Genomic DNA, 21,850 nt, shown 5'->3' with positions numbered 1-21,850 from the left:
GAATGCTCGAGCAATAAATTAAAAGCAGAAATTAGAAGGGAAAATTACACATTTGTGTAAATATATATATGTATATCTTTATATATATGTTGTCCCCTGCTGACCTCTTATCCTGCATGTTTATGAGTGTGTGTGTGCTTGTGTGTCAGTGCATGTAGGTAATGTGCGCTGAGGATTTAACCTCCACAATGCTGTATAGATTTCAGCTGCTGATAACTTGCTGCAGCCCTCCTGTTCTGCTGCATCTAAGCATCACATCACAGACAGGAAACTGACGCTATCCCCACGAGAGGATGACAGATGCAGCTGTGACACACACACACACACACACACACACACACACACACACACACACACACACACACACACCTCCTCTGGTTTGACGTCCCTCAGGGACATTTGTCCTTAAATAATCTGATGCCTTGCCCTGTATATGTATGAGTCTTTGGGTGTGTGTGCACCTGCTGCTGCAGAGAAGAAGCAGTCTCCCATTAAGTGACAGATTTCTGAGGATGAAGAGAGACTGACAGAAAAGAGATCAACACATATTTAGAAACACCACTGAAATCGGCAAATTTAAAAAATAAGCATTTAATTATTGGTCTTGGGGGAATTGAAATAAAACAAATATTGTGCAAAACTAACCATACAATAACAAAGATACCATTTCTATGGTGGATTAAAAACTAAAATGCATCACTGTTACACAAATATATGTCGTATCTTGAGTGCTGCAGGGATGAAGTTTTTTTGTAGGCCAACCTGTAAGTTAGCATTTCTGTGGTTCCCTACACAAAGAGTCAACAGGATTTTTCCAGTTAATTTTTGGTTATTACAGAAAATAAGCTCCATGGCAAACTTTAAGCTACAGTCTCAGACCACTTATATGATTTTAGATGTGTAAATCCAATCAGCAGAAATCACAAGCTAACATTTGGCTGTAAACAGACTACACCACATGACTTCAACGATGATGCTTAATGTCTCCGACAACCACTGTAGTTTCATTTAGTCATTTGTTAGCAAACGCCTTTTACGCCAAAATTCACAAGTTATTTTTTATCTAAAGACCTTACGTCAGGCACCTAAACATAAACACACTTTAAAACCAAACTGACTTTTACTAATGTGCAAATATGCAAACTCATTTTCAAGTTTTAGGATTCCTGCAGCACTCAGTAAGAGGAACACCTGTGGTTAATACAGCTCATTCAACTCATGTTAAGGTCATATTTTGTGTTCTTGTTTTGGATTTCAGTACATATTTCTATTATTGATATATCTCGTGTTTTGTCCATCGCTGTCTCCTGTTACTCCTGAACACATTTAAACATATTCACACAAAACGCTCACACATTTTTTAATGTTATTACTGACGTTTTTATGGTGTTTTTGTTTTAACTGTTAATGTTTTGCCGAACTGAAGTGAATATTGAATGTAGAGTGAGACAGACAGCGAGCTGACCTCATATCCCTCCTAACCCTCCCTGCCTCTGCAGCCTGTCGGCTCTGCCTCCCGCCCTCAGCTGGAAAGTACATGTTCATATGTTTGTGTGTGAGTGCAGTAAAGAGACATTTCAGTTGATGTACAGACACTGGTTTGCGTGCGTGCGTGCGTGTGTGTGTGTGTGTGTGTGACTGGATTGTACTTGCGTGTGTGTGTGTTTTCCTGCCTGCCCCTGTGGGACAGATACTGTAGGTCTGAGTGCTGATCATAAAGGTCCTTGTGTCGGGTGGAGGCGGTGGAAATCCCCTCTTACATCGTGGTTGGCTTACATTTGGCTTTTGAATACTGTTTCCCTTGGTCCATCTGAGGCAATGAGAGTACACTGTGCAGTCTGCTGTAACTAAAGTCATTGCTGGCATGCCACTAACATGCATGCTGCTGCTCTTAAAACAAGTGAGAATACATGCATGCATGTTTTTGAAGGTAAATGTCAGTTTCTATTTGTAATTTGTGATTACCCTTTATCTTATCAGGAAGATTGTAATCTATGATTTTAAGGTGTTTAGAGCCATTAAGCAACAGTATACAAACAATCTACTCCTGGAATACAAAGATCTGTAAACATAAAGAAACAATGGAGAAATATTTCATTGTGATTTCCAAAATGAAATCCCTTTGACAGGGGTGCATGAGATACTGAGCTAAGCAATGTGCTGCTGTGGACAGGGTCAGCAAAAACGGTATTTTAGCCACCTAAAAAAAGAATCCTCCTAAAATGAATAAATAAATAAATAAATAAATCTATATTGGTTTATGTTTAAGTTATATTTCTGATATTTTCACTGCTTTTCCTTTCCAGCCAGCCTTTTCGGACAGGAAACTGCTGTTATATAAGCCAAACCTTGCACAACACAGGAGTTGCTGGACTTTGGTGTTTTAAAAGGATAGTTTAGATTCACCAAAGCCGCACAATGACATTAACAAACTAACAGGTCGACGCAGCAGGAGATCAGAAGCTCCTGTGTTATGCAAGGTAAAATGACTGATTTTGCCTGTTGAGTTTGGTTGGTTCCTCATAAAGCCCCGCATCAAATAACCTAAACTATCCCTTTAACCCAGCTTATATTTACCTCTTATCAGATTCTACAATCAAACTGACTACATTACTGTGTCACCTTTTGTTCATCGAAACAAAAAAGACAAATCCACCTTTCTCATTTTGGCTCACAACAAGTTCCTGAGTCAAATTACAACTGAAAATACCTCAAAGCAGAGCTAAAAGAAAAGGTCGATTTGCTTGCACAGATTTCAGTTGACTTGTTTGTCTCCTAGCTTCAGAATAAAAACAACATATAGGCTGTGTTCAATTTATGGTTCCAGTTTTCTCTGAGTATTAAAAGCACTGACATCAGAGTCGATGGTTTCTGAAACTATGATAATAGTGTTAAGAAACAGCAGGCAGTCGGTGTCCAGTGCCTCAGTGATTAGTTCATAAATCTTTGTTTGTTATTTGACTGGTGGTACACTGGGATGGAGACTGGTATGAGCTTTGCTTGCCAGCGGCATGGGGATCAGAGTAAAACTGTTATACAAGCAACATAGTTAAGTGGGTCTGGCATCTACCTAGAAAATGGATTTAGTATGTGGGGACCCACAATAAGTTGGCCCCGTGACCAGTTTTAGGTCCTGACTCACTAAACCAGATTTTGTACCCATTTTTGTGTGTTTGGAAATCAAAGTCATGAACGTGGTTAAGACCTCAAGCAATCAATCTACTAACTCACTTTTAGCCCTGATGCAGTCTCACTACAAGGCACATCAGGGTGTGTGTGTGTGTGTGTGTGTGTGTGTGTGTGTGTGTGTAATCCACATTTTAAAACAATTAATTGTGAACAAAAAAAGTTATATTTTCATTCATTGTTACTGTCCAAAACACATCGTGTGTTTAGCCCTGATGTCTAACATGTTGAATGCATTTCCATCCTTATAAAACGCGCAAAGCTGATTTTTTTCCCCAACGTTTAAATTCCTGCATTGTTTACATCCATGTTTACTAGCTTGTTTGCAGTCTTTGCCTTTCCTGACTTTGCAGGTGCTTTGCTGCATTCCTTGGTGTGTTACAGCCATCTGTTGATCAGCAGAAAACTGTGAACCCTTTGGCTCCACAGTGAACCTTTAACTGTTGCAAAATGGGATCAAAACACTGCCTGTATTCATGTAACATTGACCCAGAATCTAAAAGTTAAGTGATTTAAAGTGCTAAATGTATTATCTGGATTTTACACTATTCAAACCATAATCCTTGGTTTCCGCTTTTAAACAATGCAGAATTATACGCTTTGTAATTTGTGTGTTTTTTTACCACCATTTTACTTTGTATCATCCAAACTCTGAATGAACAGGTCTTTTACTTCTATAATTAACTCCATTGGTGAGACGTGGACAGATTCTGTAGTCGTTTCGAGTCTTTGTACTCAAATTCTGAGTCAAGCCCCAAGTCTAGCCTGACAAGTCCAAGTCAAAGCCCTAAATTTTGACTTTCAAGGTCTAAGCGAGTCATAACGTAACACTTTTCAGCCTCACTGATTTACAAAGTTACTTAGCAGTTATGCTAATGTTAGTTAATCATTAGCTCACTAACTGTGTTGGAAGTTGTTGCATCTATGCCAGTAATTTTCAACCCGCGTGTTTTACATACTGCAAATTCTTGTTGACCATTGCGTACTTATCTTTGGTAACATTTTTTCCAGCTGGAGTACAATAATAAAACATTAGTTCTCCATGGTCCCCTCCTAGAAACTGTATGTCCCTCACCCTCTGATAGTTGTTCTCCGTCTTAAAAACAACCAAAAAACTCATCATCATACTGGCGAGATTACATGTCCTGTTTTTTCTGCACTCATTCTGCAAGTTACTGTCTCACATGTCACCCCATTCTGTTTCTCATGTGTGGATGGGGTTGATGCAGGCCCGTGTTAACATTAGATTAAATGATTCAAAAATTGAAGGGAAATAACTGATTTTCAATCTTTGGCCTTAGAGGAAGGTATTAGTTATTTTCAAGTGGAAAGGCTCAAGCCCAAGTGAAGTCATGAGTCATTTGTGTTATAGTCCAAGTTGAGTTGTGAGGGTTTTTTTGTTGTTGTTGTTGTTGACTTTAAACACAAATTTGTGACTCAAGCCCAAGTCGTGTGACGTGAGTCCACATCTCTGCATTACTCTAAAACAGCTAAATAATTTTTGCACTTTTGGTCCTTGTAAGTACAGAAAAATAAAAACTCACTATTCACTCAGAAGTTAGAGACCATTAAAATTATTCTTTTTACCATTGCTGCATTAAAGTTATGGCTGCTTTACGAGTTATTTAAAAGTCCATAAACAAATCCATACAGTAACTAAGACCACTTACTGTGTACGTTACTTTCTGTCTGAGCAGAGTTTAAAAGTTCAAATGAGAAAACCGTTACGGGGAAAAGGACCTTTCTGTGCTCTTCAAAAACACAAACCACCTCAAAAGTGTTGAGAATACAGGGAAGAAACATCTCGGAGGAGTGTAAGCTGTTTTGACATCAGACGCTTGTGGAGTTAAACTAAACACACACGCGCACACACACACACACACACTCCCTCTCTTTCTCTCACTCCCCTCATCAGAGCGAGGGACGGCTGTGGGCAGAGCGCCAGGTGCCTCTCATGTTTGAGAGAGCAAACAGGCTTGTGTCTTTGATGGCGAGGAGATCAGAGCAGGGGACACATTCTACGTAGCCACGCTAAGGTCGCCGCAGTGCACACCCTGCTGCCATGTTGTGCTCTGCAGCTAGGAGACCTGGGATATACACAATGCAGGGGCAGCAGCAGACAAGTGTGTGTGTGTGTGTGTGTGTGTGTGTGTGTGTGTGTGTGCGTGCGTGTTTGAGTCCAGCTCCACCAGCCACCTCATCACACACCCCCTCTGCTTTCCAACAAGGCGTCACTCCAACCTTTGACGTACAGTTGTAGTTGTCTGAAAAACAGTCAAACCACAGGAACAGGGTTGGAATATTGACTCGTAGTTCAGCAGTGGTCATTACACAAACTCCATCGCTTATTTTTCTCCATATCTGGTCAAAGGCAAACTGTAGTTCAAATAATAATTTAATTCTTAAAGGTAAAGTCAGTCACTAAACTCATAATCATGCTAACTGTAACAGAAGATGTTTTAAAACTTCATGACAGACTTTAAAGCCTTAGATGTGCAGATATTTGTTTACTTCAATCTTTTATTATACTTAGTCTTTATTTACTTTTTCCTTTTATTTTTAAAATAAGCTGTACTTGACCCATATATTTTTTTTTAAATTCCTGGCTTAAATATTCTGGTCTTTGCACCAAACACCCTAAATATTTTGTCACAATTTTATTCTTATATTTTTCCATTGTTTCATTAGAATCACTTTATGCTGCATTTTTGCAAAAAAAAAAAAGGAGCAACAGTTAGTTATAAATGATTTAAATTAATATTTAATATATAGTAGAAATTTGTATCTAATTAATCCATTAGTTGAGTGACTAAAAAGTAATCCATAACTATTTTAATAATAAATTTAATTAATTTATTTGTTTGTTTAATTGTTTTAGCAATAATGCCAAACTGTGAAGATTTGCTGCTTTTCTTTGTCTTATGTGATAGTAAGCTGGATATTTTTGGGGGGTTTGCACTGCTGGTTGGTCTTTGGCAGGTTAATCGATGATGAAAATAATCCATGGTTGCAGCCTTAATTCAATAACTGGAATACTTATAAGTGTATAATGATACACACTTTAGTATACCTGACTTAAAGCTACTACAGGGAATTTTCATATTTTAATGATTCTGAAGGTCCCTGCAGACGAGCGGTAGTGTTTTCTCTCCCGTAATCACAAAATCTATGAAAAAAAATAAAATTATCTTAATAAAAATCTCCTCCTGCTTCTTTTTAACTGTCTGATGTACTGCTGACTTTAACTTTGCCTGGGGAAACGTAAACACACGCTTGTTCCATCTGATTTCAAGGTGACTCCGACCCGGGGGCCAGTGTTAAAAATAACAATACAGAAATAGTCAATCTTGTCGCGGATGGTCTCATTTGCTTATGTAGCTCATACAGAGGCATCATTATTAAACTAAGACTGGTTCATAAAAAACTCCTTGTAATAGCTTTGAATTTATATTAAATGCTCTAAATATGAGCTTGAAGACAACATTGTTTTTCACTATCGTCTGACATTTTATTAACTAAACAATTGAGAAAATAATTGGAAAGTTAAATAATCAGTAGTTGCAGCCTTAATTCAGTAACTGTAACCATTATATTAAGTGTATGATAATTTTGTATGTAGTAGTAGTATGCAGTAATGACTTAAAAACACAGTTACCAAATGTTCTATAAAGAAAAAAAAAGCTAGTACAACAGGACAAGGCACAATCAGACAAAAGCATGCAGCACTATACATGCTGGCTGTTGCTTAATATTACGGAAATATTCAGTTCTGGTAAAATTAATACTCAAGTCAGTTCCTGTAATTCTGTCTCTGTGCTACATTTGGCTGTACTGTGGTTGTATGCTACGTACACACTGCACAACAATAACCACACACTTCACACTTACAGCAGCTGTTATCATTTTTGCAGCAGACCAAAATGACAAATGTTCAGAGTTTTTGTGGACTGAAACATCCTGGATCTTCATGTGGGGTCTTGCAGACAGAGACAGACAGAAACAGTCTGTGTCTCAACTCTAACGAACAGCATCACTGCTGAGTGCCGTTATCTGTCCACAGTCAGTATTCAGTTGTGTTTGCACTGATTGTTTGTGTATTTGTGTATTTGTGTGTGTGTGTGTCAGAGCAAGCAGAGAATTAATTTATACTTAATATAAAAGTTTGGTTTGGCATGACGAAAGCTTGCGTGTGTTTATGTGCAGATTTAATGGTGTGCGTTTGCTTCCTGTAAAGTGGTGTAAAGTGTGTGTGTGGTGATGGAGAGGGGGTGGGTGGGTATATCTGGTTTCCTGCTTTAGGGGTCTGACTTTATGTAAATGCAGCAAGGGCCTCAGATTTGTGGGGGGGGGGGCTTCTCACACACACACGCACAGAGAGTAAAGTTGAGTGTGTAACAGAGCGAGTTCAGGCCCTACAGTAGCTTTTGATCCGCTCTACTGACAGCTGCGAGTCCCACCAGCTTGGCCTCCTCATGATGAAGGAGCGCTGCAGTCGCGTTCCCCCTCCTCAGCAGCAGCAGCAGCAGCAGCAGCAGCAGCAGCAGCAGCAGGCACTCCGAGCGGGACCCGTGGGTGGATGTTGCCTGGGAGTGGCTGGGCAGCCCTCAGCCTCCATGTGCACCGTCTGTTCTGACTGTGTGTCTCTGTGTGCCGGCTGCTTGTTGACAGATGAGGCGTACCAGAAGCTGGCCATGGAGACGATGGAGGAGTTGGACTGGTGTTTGGACCAGCTGGAGACCATCCAGACCTACCGCTCTGTCAGCGACATGGCCTCCAACAAGGTAGGAGAGGCTGCATAGTTTTATCTTTTCATTATGTTCCATCATTAGTGGAGAAAGTCTTCAACGTTACCATTATTTTATTTCAATCACAGAAATTACAATGGAACAATGCTCCATTTCTTGCAAATGTTTGAACAGAAAAGGTTACACTCTCAAAACTGAGCTGAAGAGCAGACGCATGGATGACAATACACAGACCCCAGACATGCTGTAGGTGGCTGTTAACGCACATGAACTTGGCATGACCTTAGCAACGTCAACGTATTAAAAGTGTGAACATGTGCAGTAAGTAGGTGGAGGTTGGTTTGGTGGAGGGGGCTGCAGCAGTAGGCAGTGTGACATGTAAGCTGCTGGGCGCCTGCACACTTATGTGAATATTATGAATGGATGTTACTCATCAGCTGACTTGGCGAAGCGTTGTTGTTGTTTTTCTGTGTCTCCTTCCATCTTTCCCATCAAACAACTTTTCGCTGTCCACTGCTTATTCTGTTTCTTCTGCGTCATCGATTGTGTGTGATGTGAACCAAGCTTCAGTTCCTCGTTCTTTATTTAGGTAAACCAAAAACCATATTATTCACTGACAAAGTGTGACATGCAGCAATTTTTGGCTGCGTCCTTAAGCTCTACTACCAATTATGGATGTAACAATATATTAACACAATGAATCAAAATATCATTGAAATTGAAAGCAATATCCAAATCACAGAAGCTGCAGTTTTTTGATGACTTTTTTTTAACCCTATAGCGAGGTAGTTTTATATTTTTATTTATTCTTAATAAACACATTTTGCCATGTAGTCATTTTTCTTCATTTAACATCGTAATGAATATTGTATCATAGACTTCTCATCGTACCTTGAGTTTTTGGTATTATTATTTCCCTACGATTATTGCTTGATTGATTCTGCTGTCTTTACTGTAACTCCTTCTCTGTACTGGTTCCTAAGAATTACTGTGCTGGAGTTGTGTTTCATGGTAGATACTAAGTCAGCCGTGTTTAAATGATTTATTTTATTATAGTCATGATTATCACTGCCTTTAGAGGTAGCATCAGTAGGGTTGTCAGTTTGACCTCTCATTTCTGAAAACAGTGTAACAGCTATCTGAATTCTCAGAATTTTTCAAAAACTATCAGAAATTGTCAGCTTTGCGTGTTTTGAAACTGCCAGAAGGAAGCGGTTTGGTTCTTTCGTGGCTTTGGTTCCTCTCATTCCTTTTTTTTTCCTTGTCCAACAGCTCCTCACTGTCCACCGGTTAGTCTGTTTCTTCTGTGTGTGTCAGACTGTGTGTAATGTGAATCAAAGTTAGTTCCTGCTTTTATATAAGAACCAGGAACTTGACGGAGCGTGACACATAATGGTACCAAGCAATATTTGGCCTTTATCTTGTAGGTCCCCTGATTTATTGAGCTCTCTCTTGAAACTGACTTCTTAAGTTTATATCTAAGAATTAATGAGCTGCACTCAAGATTTAACCTTGAGTAACTTTCCTGAGAAGGAGAACTACAGCTTTTATCTCTTATGTTACTATTACCTGTAGAAAGTGGTGATTATAGTGTAAGTAGCAGACCATGTCAAAAAAACATGATATATGTATCAGTCCTTCATAGGTGGATCAATTATTCTGAGCTGTGCTAGACTGTGGATTAAGTAGGAAAACTGAATAATAGATTATGCTAATCCTGCACATGAACAATTCTGTCTCTTCTTGGTGGTTTGCTTCTTTCTGCTTTCTGCTCTGTGGTCCACTAATCATGTGCATAGACCTTTTTCACAGCTGCCATATCGCTAAGAAATATTAGGGTGCTGCTATTATGCATGTTGGCTCACAGGAAATATTACCACACTAAATGGAATAGTACCTCAATATCATTGGTAATATTTACCCTACTATTTCATATCAACATGGCAGCCATGACAAAGGTCTACTGCCTGACTGCTTGGCTCCTCTTAGCCAACAGTCTTTACATTGACATGACATTGTGCGCATCAGTATAGTGTTTCTTGTCACTGGGAAAGTTTTGCATATATAAAATATTCATGGGATTAAAAACTCAAAATATTACAATACAAAAGGTAATCATTTACCTTGTTTGCAGTTTAGCCTTTGTTTGTGAGCAGTTTGCAGACATCCCATGCATTCAAGAGCTATAACCATGGATATATAGTATTAAGAGAGCTGGATATGGTGCCATCACTCAGCTTTGCTGCCAATTTGTCACGGTGGCTTCTCCTCCCCAAAGAGCAATTTACCCCTCAGACCAGCACCTCTTATAAAAGAGATGACTGTAAAAACCTCCGATTGCAAATAAGGTCAATTATTAGTCTTTGTATTATGAATGTTTAATCCATAAAGGTTTTATATTTGTGAAACAGATTAGTAAACTGTGGAGAATAGAAAAGCGTATTTTAAAGTGTGCTATGGCGTCATGATGTGAAGTCACTGGCCTGAGTGAGAACGTGAAGGTGAGACCGACACTGAAGCAAACCTGAAAGCAAGGAAATAATTAATTCAAGCAATTTTCATTCACGTGAATGAAAAAATCTGAACTGTCAATGGTGAGAGAGAAATTATTTTTTCATCATGTTTGGATTATGCCACAAATCACACACAGGATTTTTGTCAATTTAAAAGGTAAATTTTCACTTCAAGACAGTTCGCCAAAAAATACTGAAGTGTAAGTGTGAAGATAATAATTAGAAAGACAACACACCCAGAAGTCATGACATCATGATTTTGTCCTACCAAAAGCTAACGTTAGCTGCTGAGGCTACGGTGCCTGTGTGTTTTTGTATTAGGACGTAGCCACACAGCAGCAGGTCTTCCTCGTTCTTTCTCTTCACCGCTGATAAAACCCCTCAGGTAAGATAACGTTAAAAGGGGCAGTGAGATCGGTGTTGGTATATGTGTAATTTCTGGCACAGTTCAAACAGAATAATGAAATAATTTGTCTCTCGCAATACACTGTTCGTATTTTGTCCAAATTTAGGTCCCATGGGACACACCGGAAGGCGTGTGACGTCGGCGCACTATAACAGTTTCATTAGACCTACGACAGCAATGAGTTCTGTGGTTCTGAGACACGATGACCTAACAGAACTGAAACAGAACTGAAATTACCCCTAATGCAGCTGTAGAGCGTAACAGCTTCTAGGAAGTTACAGATTTCAGCTGTTTTGTTGACTCAAAACTTTCGACACCAAACACTTATTTGTTTGATTTGTTTGTGGCGGTGAAATCCCAGAACGCCGTTGCATAGGCTGAGTAGCAGCTGTGTGTCAGAGAGCCTGAAAACAGTTTGTCAAGTGAGCCAAGAGGATAAGCTTGTTATTTCTCATAAAACTGGACAACAGGATGCGAGGGATCCCGCAGTGGGTCAAACACAATAAACTAGAGAGGAAGAGAGAGAACATTTGTGTGTGTGTGTGTGTGTGTGCGCGCGCGTGTGTGTATGTGAAGGATCATGCAGACCCCTGGGCAGAGTGACTCTCTCTTCCTGTCTCCTTCCTGATCCCCCGCTCTCTCTCCAGACGACAATAGACATCCCATCATGCCCGTTTGGATGGTTAATGGTCATGTTTATTTATCCCATTGCTGTCGTCATCTGGACACACATCCAGCACTGACAGTCAGCTGGCACGGATTCAGTCAAGACACATGAGAATGACTGAATCATAGCGTAAATATTTCTAACCATTTAAACAAGCAGTCATTTAGACATGGATATACGGCACGGCAGAATCACACAGGAGAGAATGAGAGTAGGATTTCCCCTAACAGAGGAAAGATTCAAAACGCTGTGCTGCCTTCATAAATGTGGTAAAGCTGCTGGTTTACATCAACCCTAATTCCAATGGTCTTATCTCACGCACTGTAATTTAGCATTTTTGCAGTCACACAAAAAATTGAGCCAAATGTTATGTGACGGTGATGATTGATTTCAGGAGCCTTCCCAACTTGAGAAATTCCAAAAAATCCCAACTATGGAAAAATGAAAGGACAACTGAATCTTGCTTTTTCCAGAAAAAAACAGTATTACATTAACCCCTTCAACTGCCAAGACAATCAGGACTGTAACACGATGCAACAACATCAGACGCTGACAGTACTTTGACTTCAGCAGATTCATGTAGACGGGAAGATACAGCGTGTTTTAATGTCATATTGTCATATTTAATTGTCTGAGATCAGCTATTATAGGAGGTTGTATGTGTTTCTCTTAGACGGTAGAACATCTCAGAAAGTTAAAGGGATGGTTCAGGTTGAAGTGTGGTTGTATGATGTACTGAAACAGTCAGTATAGTTTGGGGAAACAGTAGTAGTCACGGTGTAGGAAGCTGAGCAGTGGACTGGTGTGGACAGGGTCAGCCAACTAAAAAATCAGTTTAACTGTACACTATATTTAGAACGTTTTCACCACTTTACTCTGCACTCAAGCAACATTTTCCAACAGGAAGCTGACATTATATATGCTCTTTTCAACCCAACCAAACTTCACTGGCAACATCAGTGATTTTTACCTCGCAGAACAGAGGAGATGCTGATCTACGGCTGCATCGATTGATCGGTTAGTTAGTTCGTGTTATTGTGTGACTTCAGTGTTTTAAAAGGTTGATTCAGATTCACAGGAGTCACATAACTGAAGTTAAGTGTTTTTGAGGGCGAGAGAGCAATATCTGTCTTATACAACAACAATTTCAGGGCAGAAAAGGCTGTCTGGAGGCAAAGTAAAGCAGTGAAAATATTCTAAATATTGCATACACTTCAACTAATATTGATTTTTTTGAGGTGGCTAAAATAATCAGAACTATCCCTTTGAGCATAATTTAAGTTCTTTGAATTTTCGTGCAGAGAAACTCAGAGTACTGGACTTGAAGCACAATGTGCTTATTGTGTACTGTAACCCTCTCTCATTGAAGTGACTTTGGCAGATGGGTGAAGGTGTCCTGGCGTGTTCACTCATCTGTGGATAATAAACTGATAAGGGATTCTCCATCAAACACGTGGATCTTGTATGCAGTAGCTGTTTGAGTCTGTTATGTGGCTGTGTGTCTATATTAACAATAGGTTAATCCCACTGATGTCTAGGCCGTGCAACATGTAACCTTGTTTTAACAGTAAACTAAAACATTACACAACTGCCGCCTCGTTTTTCATGTGGGTCATTACACTCGACCTGGTTTTATTAACAAGAATATGCCAATCAGCTAATGTGACCCCTGTCTGTTGTATTTAGGATGGAAAAACTGTTATTCAATCTGTGGCAAAGTATGAAACCTGAATACGAGGGAGGTGAAATGTGAGAAGCTGCTGTTGTACCTCCAAGGTGAAGTGCAGGGGGCTGCTGCTGCTGCTGAGGACTCGCAGTACGTGACTGTCCTCTCTGTTATGTACTGCTGACGTAGACGGGTCAAGGCCTGTTGTGAGTTGGAATATTCTTCTGTGTCAAGGCTGTAGACCCTCTGTTATTTGAAACTGGGCCTGTAATGATAATTGGAAGAATCAATTAGTTAACTGAAAGAGGCATTTTTGCAACCTATTAGCCTAATTAATTAAGCTATTTATTTAGTAGAAATGACAACTCTAGACTGCTTCCACTTTTTATTTGATTTTGTTGCTTAATAAATATTTGACTGAACAATACCATTTTCATTTTATACACCAGTAAGAGTTATGGTATGGTTTAAAAGAGTAAAATACCAGCAACTTAAAGTGACACAGACACTGAATAGATTATTTAATTCTGTAACTTTTTTCTACTTCATTTAATATCCACTGTGCGAAACAATCCCTCTCTAGTTTATGCATTTATTCACATCAGAGGCCACAGATGTGTCATAAACACACTTTTGAACGTTTTGGTGACATCTCTACACACTGAACTGTGAACTCAATCAAATACACAGCGCTGAATTTCACACCACCGCAGACTGTATGGGTTGTAGCTGTCACAGTAGTTGGCCAATCACACGTAGCATTACATCAAAGAACACTTGTGGTGATTAGTTGCGAACAAACCATACAGATAGTAATTTCTCCCTAGTTTTGTGTACACGAGGGATTAAATGCAGGTATCATTTGAGTGGAGGGGGCTCAATACTACCTGGTACTAGGTTGTCTGGCTGATACCTCAATTCATTGATTAACCAAAAAAAGAAAATCAATAAGTGGAACAGTTCCATCTTCTATTACTGAATAATCTGCAGATTATTTTCTCAATTCATCAATACATAAAATATCCCAAAACTGAAAAATTGCTTTCACAATATCTTGAGGCATCAAATGTCTTGTTCTGTCAACTAGTAGTCCAAATCTCCCAAAATATTAAATTTACTGTAACATAAGTCAAAGAAAACCAGCAAATCCTTACATTTGAAAATCTATAACCACCAAATTTATGGTATTTTGTCTTGAACACTGACTGTAATAAATAATTTCTAGTACTTACAGAGTCATTTTATTTCAGTTGACTAACTGGTGCAGCTCTAAAGACATTCCCTTGGGCTCTGAGAACCATGATAGTTTGTATAATAGTTATATTAATCAGTCAATCAAGTTTAAAGATTAAATCGATAAAGAAAATAATTTTTTGTTGCTGTTGACACCTGTTGATTTAGCACGGTTGGCTTTTGCCCAAGTCTACAGGTGGTGAGTGAGCAGAAAATAGTTCTGCAGGCTTCAGAGTCCTTGAGGAACGTAAAGTTTGCCGCCCTGCAGTAGGTAGCTGTGAGGAAGTCAAATTAACAACTGCAATTTGGAGTGCGGTGTACATCCATTCACAAAAAAGCAGCTTTATATTCTAACAATACTCTTTTGCCACAGCACTCAGGTGTACAGAAAACCTTTTTTGCAAACTCAAGGACTCTTGAAAGTTATTCCTCTCCTCCTCTGCTTTTGACCATTAAACTTTCAAATGAAATTTTAGCTGTCAAGGGGGAAAAAAAACTACGCCTGGCTACCTTTCGTAATTGTAGTTCAAGGAAATCCACTGTGTTCATAAAAACAGGAAGCGTTTTAGTCATCGGAGTGATCAGCGCAATATTGACACTGTAAACCTGCCGGCTGCAGGAGTAGTGAACAGCATGAAGAGAAAGAAACTAGAGGCGGGACTACCCCCATGAGGGAGTGTGCATGAGGCAGAGGTCTCTCTCTCTCGCACTCACACACACTCAAGTCATTGCTCCACATGCACAGGGTGTGAGGTAAAGCCTAGTCAGACCTCGCAGCCCAAAGTGAGTCACTGGAGCTGTGGCGTTTCCCAGCGTCAGAGAGCCAAGGCTTGGTCCCTTTACTCACACTGTAGTCAGACTGAGACAGACACTTTGACGAACGGCAGCCCCACTCTGCTCTACACTCCACACACAGCAACATGGGAGCCTGCTGCTTTGACAAGAAAGAGCGGAAATTAGGGAAGCTTAATGGCTGGAGAAAGGTGAGTTTTCTTGGATTTTTATAATCAGTTTGGCTTTTCATGGACTGTAAGATTCTCTCTTTTGTCGACTTTGAGCGCTAAACTTGAGTGGCTTTTTTTGACATGGTGTGAATTCTGCATGCTGTGGTTTCTTTAAACGTGCAGTCAGTCCTTTTTGTCCTTCGTTTTTGTTTAACGTGGTCATCATCACAGTGTTGTGAACATAATTCAGTGCTTGGATGCCCAGCGTGCGCTTTAGGGGTTTTCTTCCTTTTGAAAGCCTGTGGTGTTTAGTTGCTGTAGCTGTACATTTCTGCTTTTGTATTTGTATTTTGTATTTACTTCTACATTTATACATGTTCTTGGAGGTTCATGCAGGAGGCAGTGGTGCATGCATTCTGCTTTAGAGAAGTCTTGGGCATCCTTTTATGTAACACTGAATTAAAATGTATAGAAATTAACAATTTTGCGGCTGTATTGTAACACTGAGAGACCTCTCTTCTCCCTTTGACCTAAACATTCAAGTTAAATATAGCTGGTCATAGATGGCATGTCTGTCTCTCTGGATTTTTTATCTAGTTGCAACTTTAGTTTGTGGGAATACTTACACTTTTTTGTCAAGGAAGACATGGGATTTCTGTGAACTGTTAACTGATGTTTGGTTCCCCGTAGACACTGTTAAACTCTCAAGTTTTTAATTGAACTATAGGCAGTTGTACTTGACTGAACTGTTACTGCGCAAAAACAGGGGAGTAGAGCGAAATGCACCAACATGAGCCTGTGTGTTTTCTCGTCTCTAGAACAGTCTAATGTGGTCTAAACAGAGGAAGGGGTTAAGTTATTTAGTAAAATGAGGCTCAGACAGGTGATAAAAGGTATTTTTAAGCACTATACCAAAGCCTGGAGCCTTTTTTTTCTTTTTTTTTCTGAACACTCGGGTCATCCTAGGAGAACGGGAGCAGTAGTGGCAGTGTGGTTAGATGCTCCTCAGTGCTTGGTTTGTCCAAACAGGGTATACAGAGAGTGAAATAAATCTTTGTGGGATTTTTTCACCCAACAGTTAGTGGGATACATCTTGCTTTCTATATGATTTGGCGTCCATTTGAGTGTCGAAATTCGTAGGGGAGGTCTTGGTGTTTGAAGCGTTTCTTGTTTCTATGGCTTTCGACATCATGTCTTGGTGTAACACTGCCTCTGTGGTATTTTACATGGGGTTGCTTTCTGCTTTCGAAGCAACCAGAGCTCACGCGGGCACAGTTGTGCAGCCTGTTAATGGGTTTCCTCCAGCCAAAAATGGTGTTGCACACCACATCTAAGTCTAGTGAGGCCTTGAATAGCCTGGAGTGATGGGAGTGAATCAGTCAGCTGAGAAACTGCTCGCTTACTTTTATCTCTAACTGCGTTTTTATGTCCTGTTCCTGAAGCTGATGTTATTTTTCAGTACATCTTACAGCTCACTGTAGGTTTAGATGCACATGAATACACTCTCAGACAGACACAGCAGAGCATGAGTGAGTGAGTCAGAGGAAGTGAGAGGTTGTCAGGCCGACTCAGTTCAGTTCTCTGCAGCTTCTCCCAACATACACATGGTTCATACGTAGGTAGGCTGAGGTTACCTGATCTTCAGAGTTATGTCATTTCGAGTCTTCGCCGAAATGCCAATGTTACTACCTGCGTCACATTTTTGCTAAAGTGAAGGAGAGATAAACCGCAAACACTGTAGGCTTGTTATTGAGGAAAAAAAAAGTTTGCTTACGTCACAATCAGCGCCGTGTACTGTAAATATGAGATTGTATTGTAAAGTGATAAAAAATATGTAAACTGAGATGGTAAATGTCGTTCTATATTTTAAGAGTTGCTAAATGGAAAAAGTAGTGCTCAAATCAAAAAGTGTAACCTCATAGTGTAATTACTTTACTCTTTAAAAGTTTTACACCCTCAACTTCTTAATTAATCAATTACTTCTTTGGTCCCTAACGTGTAAGAAAACTGTGAAAAATGTGGATCAGCATTTCCCGAAGCCCAAGATTCAAGATGTTTAATATTTTTCACACTGGTTATATAAGTACAATCATGTGGAAAACTTTTTCTGGAAGTTCCATTAAAAAAAAATAACAACGTCCTCAAATGTTTTGTCTTGTTCACAACCCTAAGATATTAAGTTTACCATCATAGACAAGAAAAAAATTACATTTGAGATGCTGAAATCAGAGAGTTTGGACATCTCGCAGCCCAAAGTGAGTCACTGAGAAGAATTTGGACATCTTGTTCTTTTGTTCTCTGTAAAGCACCTTGAATTGCCTTGTGTATGAATGGTGCTATATAAATAAAATTGCCTTGCCTTCCCTAAAAAAACAATAAGTTCATTATCAAAATAGCTGGTGATTAATTTAACAGTTGACCAGTAATTGATGTAAAAGCTCTAAAAGACTTGTTAACTTGCTCACTTGTTTGCATGATTTTTTTTTATTTAATAGAAAAAGAGAGTTTAAACAGGTTTATCCATACAGTGAGTCGAGCTTCTGTCACTGCAGGTTAAGGGGTCAGTGCTCTCTAAACGCTGAGCAGGGTGCTGTACAGCAAACTGAGCATAGTGCACCCACTAGTGGCCCAAAGGCACAACTTCAATCTGAACCACCTCAGATGAAAACAGCTGATGATTTGATGCAATGAATTTAGACAGGAAAGAAGCTGGACTGATTCTGAATAATCTACCACAGGAGGTTAAAAATGAGTCATTTTTGGACACAAAGAGAAAAGGAAAGGCTGTTGAGGATGGGAAGAGGTGAATAGGAAAAAGAATAGGATGGGGATATGCAGTACAGTATGTGGGTATGTGAGAAAGATACCCACAGAGCTCTAAGACGCGTCATGGTGTCAGTAGGAGGTAAAGAGGCTTCCCTTCTGCCCCTGAATGAACAATAATATCACACTCACAATAATACACTCGCACAGAAACACATGGGCATGTGTGTGTAGAACACACATGTGATATGTCAGCATCGACTGTGCTTAACTGTAGATAATATTTGTAGGCTTCTGTGTGTGTGTGTGTGCGTGTGCACTGAGGCATTTCTTTCAGCCTCTGGGGAAGCAGAGCTCCTCAACACATTGCAGAGAGACATCCCCCGCTGTTATTTCTGGTTTCTTTATATATTATGCAGTGAGCTATTATATAAAGAAGAGCTGCCTCCTCTCTTTCTTATTTATTTATTTTTTCGCTCTTTTCTTGCGTCCTACCTCCCTGCTTCTGGTTCTTTCCCTCAGTAGGAGGATAATCCGGAATCCTCTCGGGGAAGCTTTGATCTCCCCCTCATCTTTCCAAACTCACACACAAACACGCACACACACATTGGACTGAGAGGTTCTCTGGGAACTTCTGTTTACAGTTTCCCATGGATTGGCTCTGAAGTGACAAGAACTATGGATATTTTCTCATTAGCGGAGGCGCTGCAGCCATCCTTGAGGGTTTCACAAACAACAGTCGTGACTAAATTGACAAAAGCACAAACGCGCCTCGAAAAAATTGGCCAGTGGTACTGATGTAACAGTGTATTCCAGTCAGGTGGCCCCAGCCTTGTACACTGCAGCGGTATCAACACCTGCTCCAAGGACAGCCCATTGATTGTGCCAGCGAGGCAGACAGACAGAGAGATTGATGACTGTGTTGGCAAGTGGCAGCCGGGAGAGAAATTGACATGTAAGTGGTGGAGAGTGAGGGAGAGACGGAGGGGGAGGGGAGGAGGGCGATTTTCAGTGTGTGCATCGGTGGATGCGAGCAGAGGCGATGTGTGTGGCGTGTCCTCGTGACAGCTCAGCAGCTACACCACATGTCTGCCTGGGAAGAAAAAGGGGGAAGCCTCTCCTCTTCTCTCCTCCTTTCTCCTCCTTTCAAAACAGCCTCACACTGGCCGCCTGATGCTGTTGCCATGGCGTTGGGGTGTTCTGGTAATTGGTGCACACACGCACACACTTGCTCACAGGCAGAGCGAGAAAACTGTTGGCTGTTGTCACCTAAATTGGGGAAGGATGCAATTATCTCCCATCTCTCCTCTCTGACCGTCTTTCCCACTCTCTTGTTGTCTCTCAGTGGTTAAAAATAGCCTTCCACAGACACCCTGACAGCATCTAATATTGGAATTGGGATGCGGATAATGAACAGGCTTATGACTTCTCCACAATGGCCACTGTGCTCGGGGATGTCAGGAGACAACAGAAGACTCAAAAGAGGGAGAGGGAGAAGAGAGGATGATAATAGAGATAATGGCGATAAAAATACGGTCGCTGTGCATTCACATTTCTCAAAACGTGCCACATCCCATTTCTCAAGCCTCATTGTTTTACTGTAGAGGGGAGGCATAGCTGTACAGCTCAATAACATTCCTTCCTTCACAATGGCTTTTAGAGGGAATTACAGGGGCTGGGAAATTAAGAGGATGGGATTTATCATAGCTGGAAAAAAGAGGAGAGAAGAGAGGAAAAGTGTGGAATCCATGTCTGGATATTTTACGTCAATCATCCCCTCTGAACCTCATGTATACCACCAATGCCAAGCTGTAATTAGGGCTCCCCCTTTCTCCCCACTTTCTGTCAAATCATGTGTTCTGAATCGAGCGTGTTGCTGGGGCTGGCAGACTACAGCAGGGGGAAAAAAGACAGAAGAGGGAGGGAGCGAAAAAGAGAGAAAGAATCAGGGTAGGAGGGGGGGAGTGAGCGCTACAGCAGTGAGAGCAGCGAAGCAAGACAAATCCAGTGGAGGAACCCCCCCTCCAGTCAGATGAACATCGCTGCCTCACTCCCTCCTCCTCCTTCTCCTCCTCCTCCTGTCTCCATCGTCGTTTTTTTTTTACCCCCTCCTCCTCCTCGCGTCTTCTCCATTATTCATCAGTGCGCTGAGAGTCCCCAGCACACGGCTCCAGCTGCTGCCGCTCCAGCCGATCCACCGAGCCTGCTGGATCTCCTCCTCACGTAGCCTGGCTACGGCGCCTACTTTATCCTCCGTCCATCCGTCCGTCCGAGAGCATGGAGACTCAGAGCTGGCCCTTTTCTGCTGCTGAGAGGGAGAGTGAGCCGTCATCAAGCTGCTCTCTTAGCTGCTGAGAAGAGAAACACTGGAGGAGAGAAGAGAGGATTTTTTGTCCTTTTTGGCGCTGAAAGAATCCTGTTCGTCTGCCTCTATTTTTTTCTGTTGGATTACAGTTCTGGCTTTGTGTAGGAACGAGAAAACGGGGTCCAAAATGCCTGAAGCCAATTACCTGCTGTCGGTGTCTTGGGGCTACATTAAGGTGTGTGGCACTTATCTACGTAGCTTGTCGGGATAACGCTCTCATTTCATTTTACCTCTCTGTGCTGTGTTGCTGGGCCAATTCTAAAGAAATTAAGCATTTTGAGAACATCTGTTGTCTTTGTGGAGCTCTTGAGGATACTGTGCTAGCCTAATTGCACCAAAATATATTTCTATCATGGTGAAGGGGGTCTGACAGAATGGTGTTTTGTGGCTCAGGCTCCATCTTGAGCCCTCTGCAGAGCTGTGTGTCTGTTTGTATGTGTGTTAGTGTGTATGTGTGTGCACGCGCATGCATCAGACTGTCATAAACAGCTGCTACTGCAGTGCCTGGGTCTCCATGTACTATCAAATGCATCTGTTTCACTTAACTCTTTCATCTGTTTTAAACTGTTGATCATATAGAAAGTACATGAAATCACCAAAATGTTGGAACGGAGATGAATGCAGGGAGCAGTGTGCAGATTTTCCTCTTGACATCATTAAGATTCTTGCACACTGACGCAAGTAAAACAGCTAAATAGGCCCCAAAAATGTGATTTAGTGTAATAAAAGTGTAAATTGGTTGCAGGGGGTGAATTGAGGGGCATTAAAAGGTGATGGCCTCCCCACTGGTAACACAAATAATGATCCGCACCCTAATTAATTGCAGGGAAAATGGAGGGGAAAATAAGATGTGTCCTCGACTCCCCCCACTGATTTTACACTGTAATTAAATAATATTCTTAAGCTGGTGAAATAAAACTGGACACTGCTATATTTTCCATGGAATCTTATACCATAATTTCTCCCAGGTTTTCCCCTCAGTGGAAACTGACGACATTTTTTCTCTCCCCCCCTCCACCATCTCTTCCTCTTTCTCTCTCGCAGTTCAAGAGAATGTTGAATCGGGAGTTGACGCACCTATCTGAGATGAGTCGGTCTGGGAATCAGGTTTCCGAATTCATCTCCAACACCTTCCTAGGTAAATGAAAGTCTTGTGTACATGCACTCAAAATCACAATAACAAATTCACCTATTTGCTCTTTATAATCCACCACATACACATAAATAAACCTGTAAGTTCACCAAAAATACATGCAAATATCCACACATATTTAGAGGCTCACACAAAGTCCTACTTCTCTGTTTTGCTGCAATGTTCTTCTGGAGGTTTGGTCTCTTACATGATGTTGAGCCATGCAAGTT

The 21,850-nt window shown here is 40.8% G+C and overlaps 1 protein-coding gene and 1 long non-coding RNA gene across 5 annotated transcripts in view; one reads left to right on the top strand and one right to left on the bottom strand.

The window, feature by feature from the left end:
• Positions 1-21,850, bottom strand: part of LOC146324397 (uncharacterized) — a 53,835-nt gene that overhangs the window by 7,298 nt on the left and 24,687 nt on the right. The window contains exons 4-5 of one of the 2 annotated variants that reach the window (XR_014771232.1): positions 13,287-13,448; positions 10,236-10,455 (exon numbers count right to left, since the gene is read on the bottom strand). This is a non-coding gene — a long non-coding RNA (uncharacterized LOC146324397). Of the gene's footprint in view, positions 1-10,235; positions 10,456-13,286; positions 13,449-21,850 lie in introns of those variants that run through there. The other variant, XR_014771231.1, reaches the window with a different exon arrangement.
• pde4ba (phosphodiesterase 4B, cAMP-specific a) overlaps positions 1-21,850 on the top strand; it is a 221,552-nt gene that overhangs the window by 189,088 nt on the left and 10,614 nt on the right. For all 3 annotated transcript variants that reach the window (XM_084723727.1, XM_084723728.1, XM_084723729.1), the window contains 2 exons: positions 7,855-7,967; positions 21,533-21,626. In XM_084723727.1, coding sequence (XP_084579853.1) covers positions 7,855-7,967; positions 21,533-21,626 — 207 coding nt within the window. The remainder of the gene's footprint in view (positions 1-7,854; positions 7,968-21,532; positions 21,627-21,850) is intronic.

The sequence above is a fragment of the Lutjanus erythropterus genome, chromosome 7 (assembly GCF_056507025.1).
Source record: "Lutjanus erythropterus isolate fLutEry1 chromosome 7, fLutEry1.hap2, whole genome shotgun sequence".
Taxonomy (NCBI): domain Eukaryota; kingdom Metazoa; phylum Chordata; class Actinopteri; order Lutjaniformes; family Lutjanidae; genus Lutjanus; species Lutjanus erythropterus.
The sequence above is the reverse complement of the archived record's forward strand: the minus strand, read 5'-3'. Positions and strand labels throughout refer to the sequence as shown.